General features: G+C 36.3%; 1 protein-coding gene across 4 annotated transcripts in view; it reads left to right on the forward strand.

Moving 5' to 3' along the window:
• The window catches only part of ANO3 (anoctamin 3), a 183,800-nt gene that overhangs the window by 95,019 nt on the left and 72,264 nt on the right, over positions 1–16,517 (forward strand). For all 4 annotated transcript variants that reach the window (XM_007098476.3, XM_042958503.1, XM_042958504.1 and 1 more), the window contains 2 exons: positions 3,550–3,684; positions 11,430–11,526. In XM_007098476.3, coding sequence (XP_007098538.2) covers positions 3,550–3,684; positions 11,430–11,526 — 232 coding nt within the window. The remainder of the gene's footprint in view (positions 1–3,549; positions 3,685–11,429; positions 11,527–16,517) is intronic.

A 16,517-nucleotide genomic window follows, 5' to 3' on the forward strand; every position in this document is an offset into this window, starting at 1 on the left:
TAGGGATTTGGTTATACAGGGGATAGGAAAGCTGGGAAATCAGGCAGGAATAGTGAGGCAACAGCAAAAAATTGCTAACAACCTTAAGGCTGGAGGGAAAATGGGATAGTGTATATTTCAGAGCCCACTCCTTGGGCCCTTGGGCAGGAGCTATACCATCCATGACTAGGACTGTGTGCAGAAAACTGAGTGTTGGAAGTGGAACCATGGAGAAGGCATGGCTATGCTGGAGGATGGCCAAGAAAGAAGGAAAGATCTTGTTTCCCTCTTCCTTCCACCTTTGACTCCTGGCCCAACTTAACCAGGAGCTATTTACAATGGAACCTGTGTAATTGACTTCCCTGTGAGAACAAACCAAAACAGGGAAAGGCAGAAAATGGATCTGAGAGCAAAGAGGAAAATGACCAACATGGCATCTATGCATATACTTGTCTTTCAACAAAGATTTTGTGTGTATCTACTCTATTCCAGGAAGTATATTTCTAGTGAGTAACTGCTCTCAACTGAATTAGTCTCCAAATATTGTCATATTCATGATTTATTTAATTTTTGTGGGGGATAATATGTTCTTTTAAAAAAATCAGGAAAATATATAATAAAAAGGACTTAAGTTTCTAGCTAACTATAAATATTCTTAGAATGAAAGAAAAAAGAGCATTCATAAGTTTATATATGTTAATATTTTGAATTCTTTATGAAATATAAATATCAAGAATAACTCATAACTGTTCCCAGAAGAAAACTGATAGAACTGAAAGAATAGAAGGAGTATCTGAAGAAAATTTAATAAAAGAATTATATACAGAAGTATAAATAGTATCAAGGGAGCAAACATGATGATGACAAAGCTTCCAGAGACTAGCAAAAGTTGGATATTGTCATCAATCCTAGGCCTGGAGGAACAAGGGGAAGGAAGAGTTGATAGGATTGGGCAAAAACAGAAGAGGGCGATGCCTGACAGAAGCTATAGTCTTAGGAAGAAAGCAGCTCAGGCCAGGCCATGCACCAGGAGGGAGAAAGTCAGGATAATCAATACATCAATATCTCTTTGATCACACCCTGGGATCTTCTGCTGGTGGTACCTTCAGTTGGCCAACAAGTCCATCAGGAAGCCAGAGGAAGGGAGGAGCATAAGTGATACAGTCCATGAAGGTGAGCCTCCTGGGGCACAGAGCAGAAAAGAAAAGCTTAGCACAAAGATCTGGAAGTACGGATCATAATATCCAGCACCAAACCATTTTTATTTCAAACATATTTCAAACTTGGGCATATCCCAGATCGAGATGTGTTTATTATAATTCTTTCGATCATAACAAATTATCAGATTCTGATTTATGTAGGGGAATGAATTGTTATTTTAGGGATACGTGAACACAGTGAGATGTGCTGGTTCACAGAACCGTATTTACTAGGTACTAAAACAAAGTTGGTATTTTCAAGCAAACATTTCAGTGTCAATAATTCTCTTATTTGCTGGACACATTGCCATTGCTGCTTCAGGTCATTTCAACAAGTGATAAATAGAGTTATTTGGCTACTATTACCAACTATTTGGATATTATCATTGAAGGAAATTTTTGCTTATGAAAATCATATATTTTGTGTGTACGTGGCTGAAGAGAGAGAGGGGAGATGAAGGAACCGCCCAAGCTGAAGGCCATAAAAGAGTATAGATAGCATTTCAACGCATTCCTCCTCTCCAGGAACCTGCTTGTTACCGAAATACAAATCAGATCAAAAGAGAGTGACTATGGGTGAAGGGTAGTGCAGAGTGATGCCAATAGCCACCCCCTCTTCCTCCTTGCCTTCTCATGGTTTTTGAGATACCTCTAGAGATCCTAGAAGATTGTGAATACCAGTACTCAAAGTCAAAGGGGTTTTCATCAGCTTTCTCTGCCTGGAAATAGCTTCTCCCTCTCCTGAACCAGATCTAAAATCTGCTGTAACCTATGTGACTAAACTACTGTCAAATAATATTGTTGCCCCTCTGGACTTCAACAATGTGTAATCGAAAATCTCAGTAGAATTCTGTCTGTATAAGGGAGGGTTGTCTGTGCAATGCTCTATGATTGTTATTGTAAAGGCATTCCATTATGTTAGTAATATGTGCTAAAAACCTACTCTTCTCACAGAGGAACACTTGTTAAAAGGAATAAATGGCTTGTTTGAAATACCTGTTAATATAAGCTTTCCTCTGAAGTAGAACATTATCGTTGTATGAGAAGTGAATGGACCACTGATCTATGTCTCCCAGGAGAAATCAATGTAAAAACAAAAACTTAGATAAATGATCCTTCATGGAGGATGACTCCATTTCTACACCTGGTAGAATATACAAAATTTTAATTGACATAATACAGAGAAAAATAATAATTTTCAGAAAGAGAAGCCTTGTGAAGGGAAAAATAACAAGAAAAATTTCTTCCCAACAAAGAATCTCTGCCCAATTGCAGTATTCCTAAATGAATAGTAAAACACCAATTTTTAAAACTATTGCTGGGACAAAATTGTGTTACATAGCCATTTTTAGAAGATAGAGACCAAGTAGTAGTAAAGAATGCAGGAAACTATTATTTCTTATCAGAGCTTTAGAAACTGTGTAGCAGTTGGTATTGTCAGAAGACTTCGTGAAAAGAGAGAATTGGGTAGTCATTAGAATTGTCCTATCCATCTGCCATTTCCATAGAAACTATGCTCGTCAGCTCAAGGAAAATAAAACACATTCATTTCCTTAGCTTCATTCAATACTCCCTGTGGTGGGAGCTAGTGAAACAAGACACAGGTCCACTTCTAGGCACTTGCAGTCTTATGGGGAGGGAGAGAAAGGGAAGAGTGACAGATAATTAATTGTCTTAAAGTGTTGTAAATTTAGGACACTGGAATGTCAGTAAGGGCAGTATAGGAGCAAAATCAGGGCTATCTTACCCAGGGTTGTAGTGTAAGTCAGGAAAAGCTTCTTGTAAGAAGTGATACAAACTGAAGGATGCATACAGGCCAGACAAGGTAAGAGAGTCAAATGTAATATTCCAAAGTCAGGGAACAGCGTTAACCAAGGAAAGAATCATGTGCTCCAGGAACCACAAAGTTAACTTTTGTTGTGGAAAGTGTAACATAATTGTGCAGATTGTGTCTAGCAGAAGGGAGTCTGGCCAAGGGTGCAGATGGAGACTGAACTGGAATCTACTCTCAGCATCTACCTATAGGGGAGACTTCTTTCCCTAATTCACACAAAAGTAGTTTGGTTTACTATAGTTCAGTGCATGGAAAACAAAGAGATTCTACTAGGAGAATGGAGAAAGGCAAGAGTTGGGCCATATTAAGAAATTCGACACAGAAAGAATACATTTTATAAAATTGCCCCTTCTAATGTTTGAAGATAAATAGCATCACCATCATTGGATTCATTAGCAAGTGGGAATATTAAGATACGCTACATGGAACTGAGCAGGAACTGAGCTGTTATATCCATCAAATTCTGACCAGGTGTGACAGCAACATTTGTAGTGTTACTTACGTTACCTTAAGCTAAGAGTTGGCTTTCTTGTGCAGGCTATACTTTGGTGAGAAGATTGGGCTATACTTTGCTTGGCTGGGATGGTATACTGGAATGCTGATTCCTGCAGCACTTGTTGGCTTGTGTGTTTTTTTCTATGGGATATTTACAATGAATGCAAGTCAAGTAAGGTAAGCTATTAACAGACTTATTAAAATGTGTTGGCCTTTATTCTGACTGGGCACAATCTTTACGATAATGCTGACTATAAAAAGCAAGTCATGGTGCTACAATTTATTTGCTGGTTTTTGTTTTTTTTTTTTGAGGGAGGGGAAAAGCACTATTTTTTAAAAGGCTATTCCAGGGGCGCCTGGGTGGCGCAGTCGGTTAAGCGTCCGACTTCAGCCAGGTCACGATCTCGCGGTCCGTGAGTTAGAGCCCCGTGTCAGGCTCTGGGCTGATGGCTCGGAGCCTGGAGCCTGTTTCCGATTCTGTGTCTCCCTCTCTCTCTGCCCCTCCCCCGTTCATGCTCTGTCTCTCTCTCTGTCCCAAAAATAAATTTAAAAAGTTGAAAAAAAAAAAAAGGCTATTCCATATTTTTATATGCAAATTCTATTGGGCAAGTTCTAAGACTGTTTCTCTTTATGCAAAATTTCTCTTGCCAGTACATCCCACATAATAATTCAACAATGCAATGAGAGTCTTATGTAATTTACATTTTCATAGTATTTGCTAGTCTAGAAAGCCCTCTCAGTACAGTAGTTCAAATAATTAGAATAGCTACAATTCTTTAAACACTTACAATATACAAAGAGCCTCCTGTTAATGTTTTTTTTTCTTTTGATATGAGCTTCACTACCACCCTTAGAAGTGAGTATTCCTTTTTGCATCTGAGGGAACCTTACATAGTTAGAGAATAAACAAATACATAAATATCTGTAGCACATGATTCCAGCTCTAAGTAATCCTCTCTCCTGAGAACATAAAATCAGTTTGTATTTTCTTCTTCTTCTCTATAAGAACATTTTTTTTAGTACCAGCTTAAGGTATCAAGACAGTAGTGAAATAAGGTTTCACAAAAATCAAGCAGTTATCAAAATGGTGATTTTCTGTTAAAGTTGAAATACTCAAGATTTGGGTAAAGGCACAATACATTATTATTCAGCAGAGATAAGACTCACCCCAGCATTAAAGAATCCTCTTAGCAGCATCTTCTATTTAATATATACAAGGATATAATCAAGTTCAGGCTTGTATGATACAATTCAAAATTATGAAACGTACTTTTTTCTCCTTTGGTCCATCTTTTAACCATGGCCTCGCTACTGGGTAGTAATCATGACAGTTAATGGGATCATAAAAATTCATTTCCTTGAATTTTCTCTAAATATGTATATATATATATATACACACACACACACATATATATATATACACATATATATGTATATATATATAATTTGCATATATATATAATTTGCATATGTATATGTATAACAATTTGCCTAAAAACAAAATACAGTAAAACCTTGGTTTGCAAGCATAATTCGTTCAGGAAACATGCTTGTAATCCAAAGCACTCATATATCAAAGCGAATTTTCAAGAATCATCACCTTAATTGTGATCATGTGATATTTGGCATCACATACTATTTGTATTCCAAGATATCGCTTGTTTATCAAGTTAAAATTTATTAGAAATGTTTGCTCGTCTTGCAGAACACTCACAGAACAAGTTACTCAGAATCCCAGTTTTACTACTTTCTCTGTCCTAGAGTTAAATCCAGTTCCATAACCAACTTCCTTGATTTGGTTTCTCAGTGTCCCCTTGTTCTCCATGAAGGCCAACTATTAATTAGTTTGAACACTAAGAAACACTTACTATTCAAAAAACAGTTCACCTGGTCATATGTTTATTTCAGAGATTTGCAAACTCACTACAAGAATGGAAAGCAGCATCTTCCAGAACAAATTTGTGCCCAGTGGGAACATCCATCCCTATGTGGGCATATCTCTATATGCTGTTGAATCAGTATCCTCTGAGCCTAAGAAAACAGGTTGTGTACCGAAGTTATAGTGTCTTGAAAAGAAAAACTTTTTTTTTTGCTACTTTTCTATTCTCTGTTTCTATGAATTTGGCTTTTTTAAAGATTCACATATAAAGTGATACCATGCAGTATTTTTTCCCCCCTCTGGCTTATCTCACTTGGTATAATGCACTCAAGCTCCATCCATGTTGTCACAATTGGCAACATTTCCTTTTTTCTCATGGCTGAATATTCCATTATATACTATACCACATCTCCTTTGTCCATTCATCCACTGATGAGCACTTGGGTTGTTTACATATCTTGGCTATTGTAAGTAATGCTGCAATGCACACAGGAATGCAAATATCTCTTCAAGATCCTATTTTCATTTCCTTTGAAGATATGTAGATATTTAAAAGTGGGATTCCTGGATCATATGGGAGTTCTATTTTTAATATTTTGAGGAACCTCCATATTGTTTTCCATAGTGGCTGCACTAACTTACATTCCCATCAGCAATGTTTTGATTATAGGCATCCTAACAGGTGTGAGGTGATACCTCATTGTGGCTTTGATTTGCATTACCCTGATGATTAATGATATTGATTCACCTTTTCATGTACCTGTTGATTTGTATATCTTCTTTGAAAAAATAATGTCTATTCAGTTTCTCTGCCCATTTTTTAAATCAGATTTTTTGTTTGCATTGAATTGTATGAGTTCTTTATATACTTTGGATATTAACCCCTCATCAGATACATGTTTTGTAAATATTTTCTCCCATTCTGTAGATTGCATGTTTGTTTTGTTGGTTAATTTTTACATATGGTGTAAGATAGGGGTTCAGTTTCATTCTTTTGCACGTGAATATCCAGTTTTTCCAACACCATCTATCAAAGAAACTATCCTTTTTCCATTATATATTTTGGCCCCTTTGTTGAAAAGTGCCCACATATACATGGGTTTATTTCTGGGTTCTGTATTCTGTTCCATTGATCTAGGTGTCTGTTTTTATTCCAATGCCATAAGTTTTGATTACTATAGCTTTAAAATTAATATTATTTGAAACCAGGAGATATCATGTTTTCCATTTTGTCCTTCTTTCTCAAGATTGCTTTGCCTATTTGAGGTTTTTCATGTTCCATACATATTTTAGGATTGCTTTTTCTATTTCTGTGAAAATACCATTGAACTTTCATAGAGATTGCATTGCATCTGTAGAAGTCTTTGTGTAGTATGGACATTTCCACAATATTAATTCTTCCAATTCATGAGCACAAAATATCTTTCTATTTATTTGTTTCTTTTTCAATTTCTTTCATCAACATCTTAGTTTTCAGTGTGTAGATCTCTCACCTCCTTAGTTAAATTTAACCCTAATTATTTTATTCTTTTTGGTGCAATTGTAAATGGGATTATTTTCTTAATTTCTCTTTTTGATAGTTTATTGTTAGCGTATAGAAATGCAACTGATAAGTGTATATTGATTTTGTATTCTGCAACTTCATTGAATTCATTTATTAGTTCTAACAGGTTTTTTTGGTAGAGTTCTCAGAGTTTTAGAAAACTACTCTTTTAATATGAATGGATGAAGACATAAAATGATTCTCAGATGGTTAGCTATTGTTCAGATTGGTTCTATGGAGAACATATTCGCAAAGTTTTACCATGTGTTGTAGACTCTGTCCTCTATCCCTGCAAAGCTGAAAATGAGCAAAACAATGAAAGGAATAGATTTGCTCTTGCTATTGATTTATGTACCAACAGAGTAAATTAGACTTCTTGTATATAAGTACCTTTAGAACAAGGAGTGCTTTAAAAGGCATTAGCAAACTCTTTTCTTCTGCGCTTTATGGTATTCTGTTACTGCTACTCTGTCACACTATAATTAACATCTTGTCAGACTTTCTATTCTAAACCAAGATAAGCATCACTGAATATCTTGACTTTCAAAACTTCATGGGACTGAAATTTTCTATTCAAGGTGTCAGACATGGTTAAGTCGTAGGTGTTATGGCAGGTCAGGAGAGGGCACGGGGCTTTTATTTGGTGTTGCATTGTCTTAGTATTATTTTATGAAACTCTTTATTTTTTATTACAAGGTAACAAAATGTTAAGCTGAAGATTGGGTTGGATTTATTGTGTTTCTACTGTCTATATTTATATAAATTAAGGTCATATTACCTGTTCTGTAGCTCATTGTAGAATTATGTAGCAATCAATTTGTGGATTATTTATTGTATATATATGTACATGTGTCTATTTATATGTGTTCATTGGCCTTACCTAACCAAATGTGGTCAGATTTTTGCTGGCAGAGTACATATCATAGGGATGTGAAAATGAACAAGCAGGCAGATAAAATAGTTTTTCAGGTCCAGAACAAAGAGCAGAAGCCCCAACTTTCTGGTCCCTTCTTTCCTCTTTGGTATTAGAACTTGCCAAGAAATTTATGTGGTTTTCAGTATCAGACCAGCCTTTCAAAAACAGTTGGGTAATACAGGACCTCTTGAACCCTCTCCTGACAACATCCTTAGCAATGAAGTTTCTATTTATCTAGTGCCTACAATATGCCGGGCACGGTATCAATATCCCTTATGTAATATCCCAGTTAGATATTATCTTCATCTAGAGATGAATAAATAGATCCTCAGAGAGGTAAGTGACTCGGTCAGGAGAATGTATATAGTATGTGGTCAGCTAAGTTTTAAACCTTTACTGGATTCTTTTTAATTGTGGTAAGACCACTTAACATTAGATTTACCCTGTTGACAAAATTTTAGGTGAGCATTACAGTGTTATTAACTCTAGGCACAATGTTGTACAGCAGATCTCTGGAACTTATTCATCTTCTATAACTGAAACTTTATATCTGTTGAAGAGCAACTCCCCACTTCCTCCTCTCCTCCCCCTGGCGACTACGATTCTGTTTTGTTTCTCTCAGTGTGACTGTTTTAAATACTTAAAATATGTGAAGTCATGGAGTATTTATCCTGTGCGTGGCTTATTTCACTTAGCACAATGTCCTCCAGGTTCATCATTCATGTTGCTGCATATGTGGAATTTCCTTCTTTTTTTTTAAGGCTGAATAATATTCTATTTTGTGTTTATACCACATTTTCTGTATCCATTCATCAGTGGACACTTGGGTTATTTTCGTATCTTGGCTATTGTGAATAATGCTGTAATGAACACAGGAGTGCAGATTTCTCTTCTAGATCCTACTTTCAGTTCTTTTAGATATATACCCAGAAGTGGGATTGCTAGATTATATGGTAGTTCTAGATTTAATTTTTTGAGGAACCTCCATATTGTTTCCCATAGTGGCTGCACCATTCTACAGTCCCGCCAACAACGTGCAAATGTTCCAAAACCTCCACATCTTTGCCAACACGTGTTACCTTTGTTTTGTTTTATTCTGTTTGGTAATAGCAATTCTAATATCTTGCGATTTGGTTTACTTTTCCCCAGTAATTATATCTAATTCTAAAATCCATGTTTTGCTCATGCTTCCATACTGCCTTCCCTTAAACATACTTTCACATTTTCACTTTCCTCAAAGTGACATCACCAAGCACCTTTTCTGTGCTTTGTCGTCTTTATAGGATCACAGGAGGGCCCGGGAGTGGGTCCAGACATCCACCCCCGAAAGGACAAATTGCTAGCTTCTCCTGCTATCTTAAGTTGGTGGTAATTATTATTTCCTTCAAATCAGCCCTTGGTGGTATGTCTGACAATAGATGTCAAATAAAAGAAAGCCACAATTCAAGTGGTGGTTTCTGTTATCAGGCTGCGCAGAAGATATGAAGAAACACTCATGCTGTGCACTCTCCCTCCCTCTAGTGGTTAACTAAACTCAAAGAAATTTGTGCTAGTATTAAATTCTTTATTGTAGGCTAAAATATATGTTGTCAAAAATTGTTTATTTTTTTTATGTTACATACCGAGTTAAACATTGAACAACTTACCAAAAATGAATTTAATAATTCTGGAATTCAAAATAGTGTTCAGTCTGATGGTTTGGGATTCTAGACACGGTGTTTTGATAGATTTGTGCTTTTGTTTGACAATTTAGGAGATGGAAAATATGACGTGGTAAATACTGCCTCTAATACTTTTTAGTATGGGATTTCAATGCAGGACACATTGTGTTATTCTTGAAACACAATGAATTTTAAATTGTAAGCAAAATCCTTCAAGGACTGTTTTAATTCTTCTTGTTCCTACAAATTAGTAGCATTACTAAGAGGAGGTATCATCTTTTTCTTTTGGTCTTTTAATATGTGTGTTTTACCTGCTTTACTTCATATAGACATCCCAATTAGTAGCAAGATGGTGTGTGTGAAAGTAGGAGAATTATAGTATTTTTTAGACCCATAACACTATCATCATCAATACAAGTATTATAAGAAAATTGTTTATTTTATTTTTTATCTGCCAGATTTTTTTATTCAATTACAGTTAACATACAGTGTAATATTAGGTTCAGGTGTACAATATAATGATTCAACAGATCTGTGAGTTACTCCATGCTCATCATCAGAAGTGAACTCAATCCCCTTCACGGGAAAGTCACTTTTAATATGAAATAAAAACATTTCTCTTTGAGATACGTTGTAGCTGATGGAGAACTTGACCTAGAATCACAAAAACCTAAATTAGGCTCCCTGAAGTACCTCTTTTTAGCTGTATGACCTCAAGCAAATTACTTAAATTAAACATTAGTTTACTCTCAGTTGTGGAGATAATTAACCATTGCAGGAGATTGCAGTGAGGACCAGACTTAATGGACATGAACCCACTTTTGCCCACTTTAAAGCATTGTATTACTATATAGTATAATTACTTACTATTTATTCCCACTTTAGAGTGAGATTTCATACATCCAGCATTTGAAATACATTGTTTTTTTGCTTCATTTGAGGGTGTATTTTTGAAAACAGTAAATTGTGCTGTAAACACTGCCAATTAAACCTTTATTAACAGTTGCATTTCCAGACTTACTGTCAAAAGCCTTTAAATTACTTTCAACATTTCCAGAGCAGATTTAATTAAAGACAATTTATTTAGAGGCTACTAAGTGGGAAAGGGCCACTTCTGACAGATAAACGCACAAAACATTTTAAAAATAGGTTGCTGTGAACTCAGGCTGAGAGGCTTTTGAGAAATTGTTACTGGTGCCCTACTCCTATCACAAGTCATCTAAAATGTATGCTGAGATCTTTAAAAGGTGGTGGGCATAAAACTGAAGAGACAAGTATTATCAAGTTATATTCTAATAGAAAATATAATAGGTTTCAGTAAATAAAGACTATGTCATGTCATCATGACTGTGTGTCAAGACACACAGTCAACAACAACAACAACAAAAAAGTCAACTCCCTCAAATTTCCACTGAATGTGATGCCCCTGTTGGCTGGAGGGTGAGTTATGAATTTGTGTGGATTTGTGTGAATTATGGGTGCTGTTCATCTTGGTGATTCTAAGGCGTGAGATCCAGGAGAAAGATTTGATTTCAGCTCAGCCGCTTCCAAGCTGTGAGCTTGGCTGAAACTCCCGTGGGTGTTTCTTACAAGATTACCCTCAGTGCCACGAAATCATGTGTATCTATCTTTGTAACAAAGCCCACAAGTGTCTCACAGGTGTCAGATATGGCCTACTATCATTACCGTATCCAGGCAGAGACTTCTAAAACTGAAGAAGTCAACAAAAATGTCTGTATCACAAATATCCTAAAAGTTTGAGTTGGAACCACTCTAAGTTCTTGCTTACCTGTCCACCACTCCCACTATCCGTGTCTTCTTTTCCTCTCTGCCTTGCTGCTTCCCACAGGACTAGCCAGAGGAGCTAAGCACCTTCTTAAACGTGGAGGTTCATGCTTTCTCTCTCTTCTTTGGTTTCCCAAGCCAAGAAATTTGCAAGGCCACTGAAGTCTTCATGTGCCCTCTCTGTGACAAGAACTGCTCACTGCAGAGACTCAATGAAAGCTGTATCTATGCCAAGGTGAGTGTGGACCCTCGCATCCTCCTTCCCGAGCTCTACTTTTCCTCAGAAGTAGGTAGGAAAAAGTGAAAACTTGAATAGATCATCATTCGGCAGCAATTATAAAATGAGTATATTTTTATTTGAATATTTTAGTCTTCCTTTGTTTTTATAACCGATTATTGTCATACGGACATAAACTTCCACTTGGAATGACATCTAGATTCTTTTTAGGAGAAGATGATTATATCTCTTGCTAATGATTAAATTTCCATCATCCATGAATACTCATTACAACACTTTTAATTTTAGGGGTACCTGGGGCTCAGTCGATTGAATATCCAACTCTTGATTTCAGCTCAGGTCATGATCGCAGGGTTATGGGATCGAGCCCTGCACTTAAGATTCTCTCTGTCCCTCTGCCCCACTCCCCAGTTCATGCTCTCTCTTTCTCTAAATAAAAAATAAAAACAAACAAAAAACCCCAATACTTTAATTTTACAAAAGAAAGGAAACAACATACTAAAAATTCTCAAGTCGCTGCCTATTAGGATAACCTGAAGGCTCTTAAAACTTCTGAAGCCCAAGCCATACCCCAGAGTAATTAATTAAATCAGTATCTTGGGTTTGGAACATAGACATCCATCTATTTTAAAACTTCCCAGATGATTCCCATGTGCATACAAGTTTGAGAAACTGAATTTTACAATGATTATTGTTTATATTTAAAAGTTTCATTGAAGTATAATTAACATATAATAATATGTACACATCTAAAGTGTGTAAATTGACACATTTTGACATTATATATGCACCTGTGAAACCATCACCCCAAGAAGGATAATGGACATATAATCACTTCCAAAAGTTTCCTCATGGCCTCTTGTAATCCCTGCCTCCCTCTCCTCCCCAGTTCCACCCCTGTGTCCAGGCAACCAACTGCTTTCTGTCTTTATAGAAAAGTTTGTATTTTCTAGAGACTCTTATGTAAATGGAATCATACAGTTTGTGGGTTTTTTTCTGGTTTCTTTCACACAGCATAGTTATTCTGAGATTCAACCATGTTGTAACATTTATCAGTAGATCTTTTCTTTTTATTGCTGAGGAGTATTGCATTACCCAGCTATGCCAGAATTTGTCTATCTGTTTATCTATTAATGGACCCGTGGGTTGTTTTGAATTACCATTTTACCTAAAGCTGCTCTGAACATTCATCTGCAAATCTCCATATAGGCACTGTTATTTCTCTTGGGTAAAAACCTAGGACTAAAATGATTAGATTATATGATAGGTGGGTGTTTAACCTTCTGAGGTACTGCCAAAATGTTTTCCAAAGCATTTATACCATTTTACATTCCAATCCACAGTATATGAGGGTTCCAGTTTTCCATACAGTCACTAATCCCCAGAATGGCTAGTCTTTTTTATTCTAACTATTCTAATAGATGTGTAGAGGTATTATAATTTAGTTACTTGGAAATAATTTGGTCCTTTTGGGCCTTGCTTTTTTTTAAGTTTTATTTATTTTGAGAGAGAGAGAGAGAGAGCCTGAGCAGGGGAGGGACAGAGAGAGAGGGAGACACAGAATCCCAAACAGGCTCTGTGCTGTCAGTGTAGAGCCCAATGCAGGGCTCCATCCCATGAACCCTGAAATCATGGCCTGAGCCAAAATCAGGAGTCAGATGCTCAACTAACTGAGCCACCCAGGTGCCCCAGGTCTTGCTTTTAAGATTTGTAAGGTAGGTTCATAGCAGTACTGTAACTAGCATGATTTTTTCCTCGCAATGAAAGCAAGATCTGGCCGTGTACTGTAGCAACTGCACTGCAAATAGAGGATTTCCAGTCTGGCTGGTGGGAATGGGCTCACTAATAATCCTTTCAGGTGGTTCTTTCCTCAAGAGGTTTCCTCACGGACACGCTCACTGGGCACTGTCTGGGGTGCCCATGTTTACATCCTACGAACTCTGTCCGTGCAGTAATCTGAGGCAGTTGTAATGCTCACCTCACGTGTTTCCTTCCTCCCAAGGATCATTAATGGCTCTTCCTGCCTAGTATCCACTGTCTTGAAATCTGCTGCTTATGTATTTTGTGCATTTTTTGTTGTTTCCAGAATGGGGATAAAATCAATCTCAGTTACTCCATCTTGTTCAAAGTAGAGGTCTCTATACAATGAAGTTTGATGAGGCAGAGTATAAAATCAGAAGTCACTCAATACCCTACTACAAGACCAAACCTAGTAAAATTAGCTTCTGGATAGTTCATTGTGAATACAAGGCATAGGAAAATCTGTTTTGTTTATAGTTTAGTTTATAAAATTATACTTAGTTTTGAATTTGTTTAAGTGTTCCACAAAGATGTCTTGTTTTGGGAAGCATTGTCTCAATACATTTTGCAAAAGCCACATATTAAAGTTATGAGATGTAGAGATACATGTCCTCCTAACCCATGCATTTCAAGGATATATGACAGCCTTAGGGATACCAACAAATCCATATATATTTTACTTCTACTTTTACTTGTACAGAGTTAGTAAAACACACTAGCAGTATCTGAACACTAAAAATAAGAAACACCCCTAATGGCAGAGTGATAAAGCAAAGAAACTGTCAAAGGAAACACTAAATATAGGAGGCGTTTTGTCATTATGCAATATTAGTAGAAAAGAGTATGTATAGGGACAGGTATGACTAAGAAAGAATTCAGTTAATAACTATTTTAAGGAAGGTGGAAAAGTTACCTTGCAGAGGAGAATATTGTGTTCTGGAACAATGCAAGAAATAAACGCCACCAGGAAGAAATATTTAATATGTATTATATATGTTTCTCTGACTAAGATAAAATGTAAGTACTCGTTTTATACATTAAAAATAAGAATTACTATTCTTTCATTGATGGAAATACTGTTCTTTTTTAGAAATGTTTTATAAACTTACACATCTAGAAGTTATTTGAAGGGAAGTGTCAGAAATAAAGGAACAGATGATTACCAAAAAACAGGCCAGACAATCTAGGATCATCTGGCCACGTCTTCTAGAAACTTGCTAATTTCTTGTGGAGTCATTCACCGCTTGTGACAAGTAACAGAAAATTAAATCTGTCATATTTTATTGAAAAGTATGCATGTGTACATGTAATTATTTTAATAATTTAAAGGATGTATTTCATGGAACAAAAATGGTCCCATCATATGATAAAAATTTTATTTAAGTATATTAACATTTTCTTTGATGATTATTTTCAATTTTAATCCTTAAAAATATGGTAATTAAGAAATTTTTGCAATTAAGTAATTCAGTGATGTTTGCACATTTATTTAAAAGCACCTAACACCACAATGTTGTTCGCATTATGGTAGGATTTTTCGTTTAAGGTGCTATCATTGGATAGAAGAGTTCTGCATTGTTTTCTCATATAATTTTAAAAGTGCCTCAACCCTCGAGGTGAGCCTTGTTCATAATAGTTATTAGTTTCTGGGTTTTTTTAACTTGATAAACTTTTACTCAATACCAAATATGAGCTCAGACCATATATTTATATTGAAGCTACAATAGAAAGAGGACAGAGTATTTTTTCTTTAAGAAACTTCATAGAAAAGTGGGTATGGGATCACATAAGACATTTGTTAAAAAGTAGATTCTTGGGCCCCAAATCCTAAAATTCAGAATCGATTGGTCAAGATAAGTCTTAGAATTCTGCATGTTAACAAGCTCCTTAGTTGATTTCTAGGACCACATTTAACAAAGATATTGCCCTAAATAATAATGGATCAGGAATGGAGAGGAGGTTGGGTGTGGACTACTGATGTTTCCATGTTTGATGCAGCTTGTAATCAGGTGCAGTGGACATAGGCAGTTACACAGATTTTGCCCTGTCTGAGAATGAAGGACTGAGGAAGTGAGAGAGGCATGAACTCCAGCCTAAATTCCAACTCCTTTCTCCTCTTTGCACATAATAGCCTGGTCTGCAAGGTTGAATCTGCCCAAGAAGTGCCTGTTCTCCTTGGCCCACAGGGGCTTTAATGGAGTATCAGTGGCAGTTTCCACATGCTTATGCTCCTCTGAACCCGTCAAACAATTTTAGAGACAGACCCAGCAACTACAGCAGAAGAGGAATAGTCTGTAAGCTTCCAACCTAGTAAGAAATTTACCTCTGAGCAATACCCACATTTATTGGTTTCTAGCCACACTCAACTCTCCAAGAGAAATGAGATGTCAAAGATAACGGAGAATTTGTGCTTCAACACAGTTTTGTTTGAGGTTCAGTTTGCTTCTGTCTTTATATATTATTCCTATTCACATCAACGATGTTGAATAAAATGCTTGTCCATAGGTCCTCCTGTGCATAAAGGGGAGCTGTTTTTCTCATAAAATAAGTCATTGCAAACATACACTTGTAGATAAGACAAACTTCCTTTTGCTTTTGGAAAAGTCTATTCTGTTTTGGGAATTTTTTTTTTTTGAGATTTCATCTGGAATTTTCTTTTATAGGGCAAGCGATCCTTTCCTATTGAGCAGAATGCCTCTTTCCCCCTTTATTCTCCTGCCAATCATCCGCTGAGCTTGAGCCATCCATGCTATGCTTGACTCTTTCTTCTCCCTGTTCCCTGTTTTCATTCAACAGCTCTTATATCAACACCCTCAATGCAACCCTTAGCACCTCAAGCTATAACCACAGGCATCAGATTGCTCTTATTGTGTCTGTGGCCCCCCACATCATAGTGCATCCCACCTGTAATATCTTAGTGGCTCTCACACAAGGATTTTATACTTTTATACTCCTCCTTAGGATAAGTTCTCAAGTTTTCCATTAACTCCCATTTTAGCTTAATCTCCCATTACATACATGGAATCTGACATTACATGAGGATTACATGTATACCTTGCTGTGCCTAATGGATGTATTTCTAAATCATTCATGTTTAATTTATGGAGTAAAAAAAAAGGTACCTGAAAGATTTGTAAACAAACTTAGAAGAAATAAAATGAAAAACATTTTTAGGGAAAACATTGCAT

The sequence above is a fragment of the Panthera tigris genome, chromosome D1 (genome assembly GCF_018350195.1).
Source record: "Panthera tigris isolate Pti1 chromosome D1, P.tigris_Pti1_mat1.1, whole genome shotgun sequence".
Taxonomy (NCBI): Eukaryota; Metazoa; Chordata; class Mammalia; order Carnivora; family Felidae; genus Panthera; species Panthera tigris.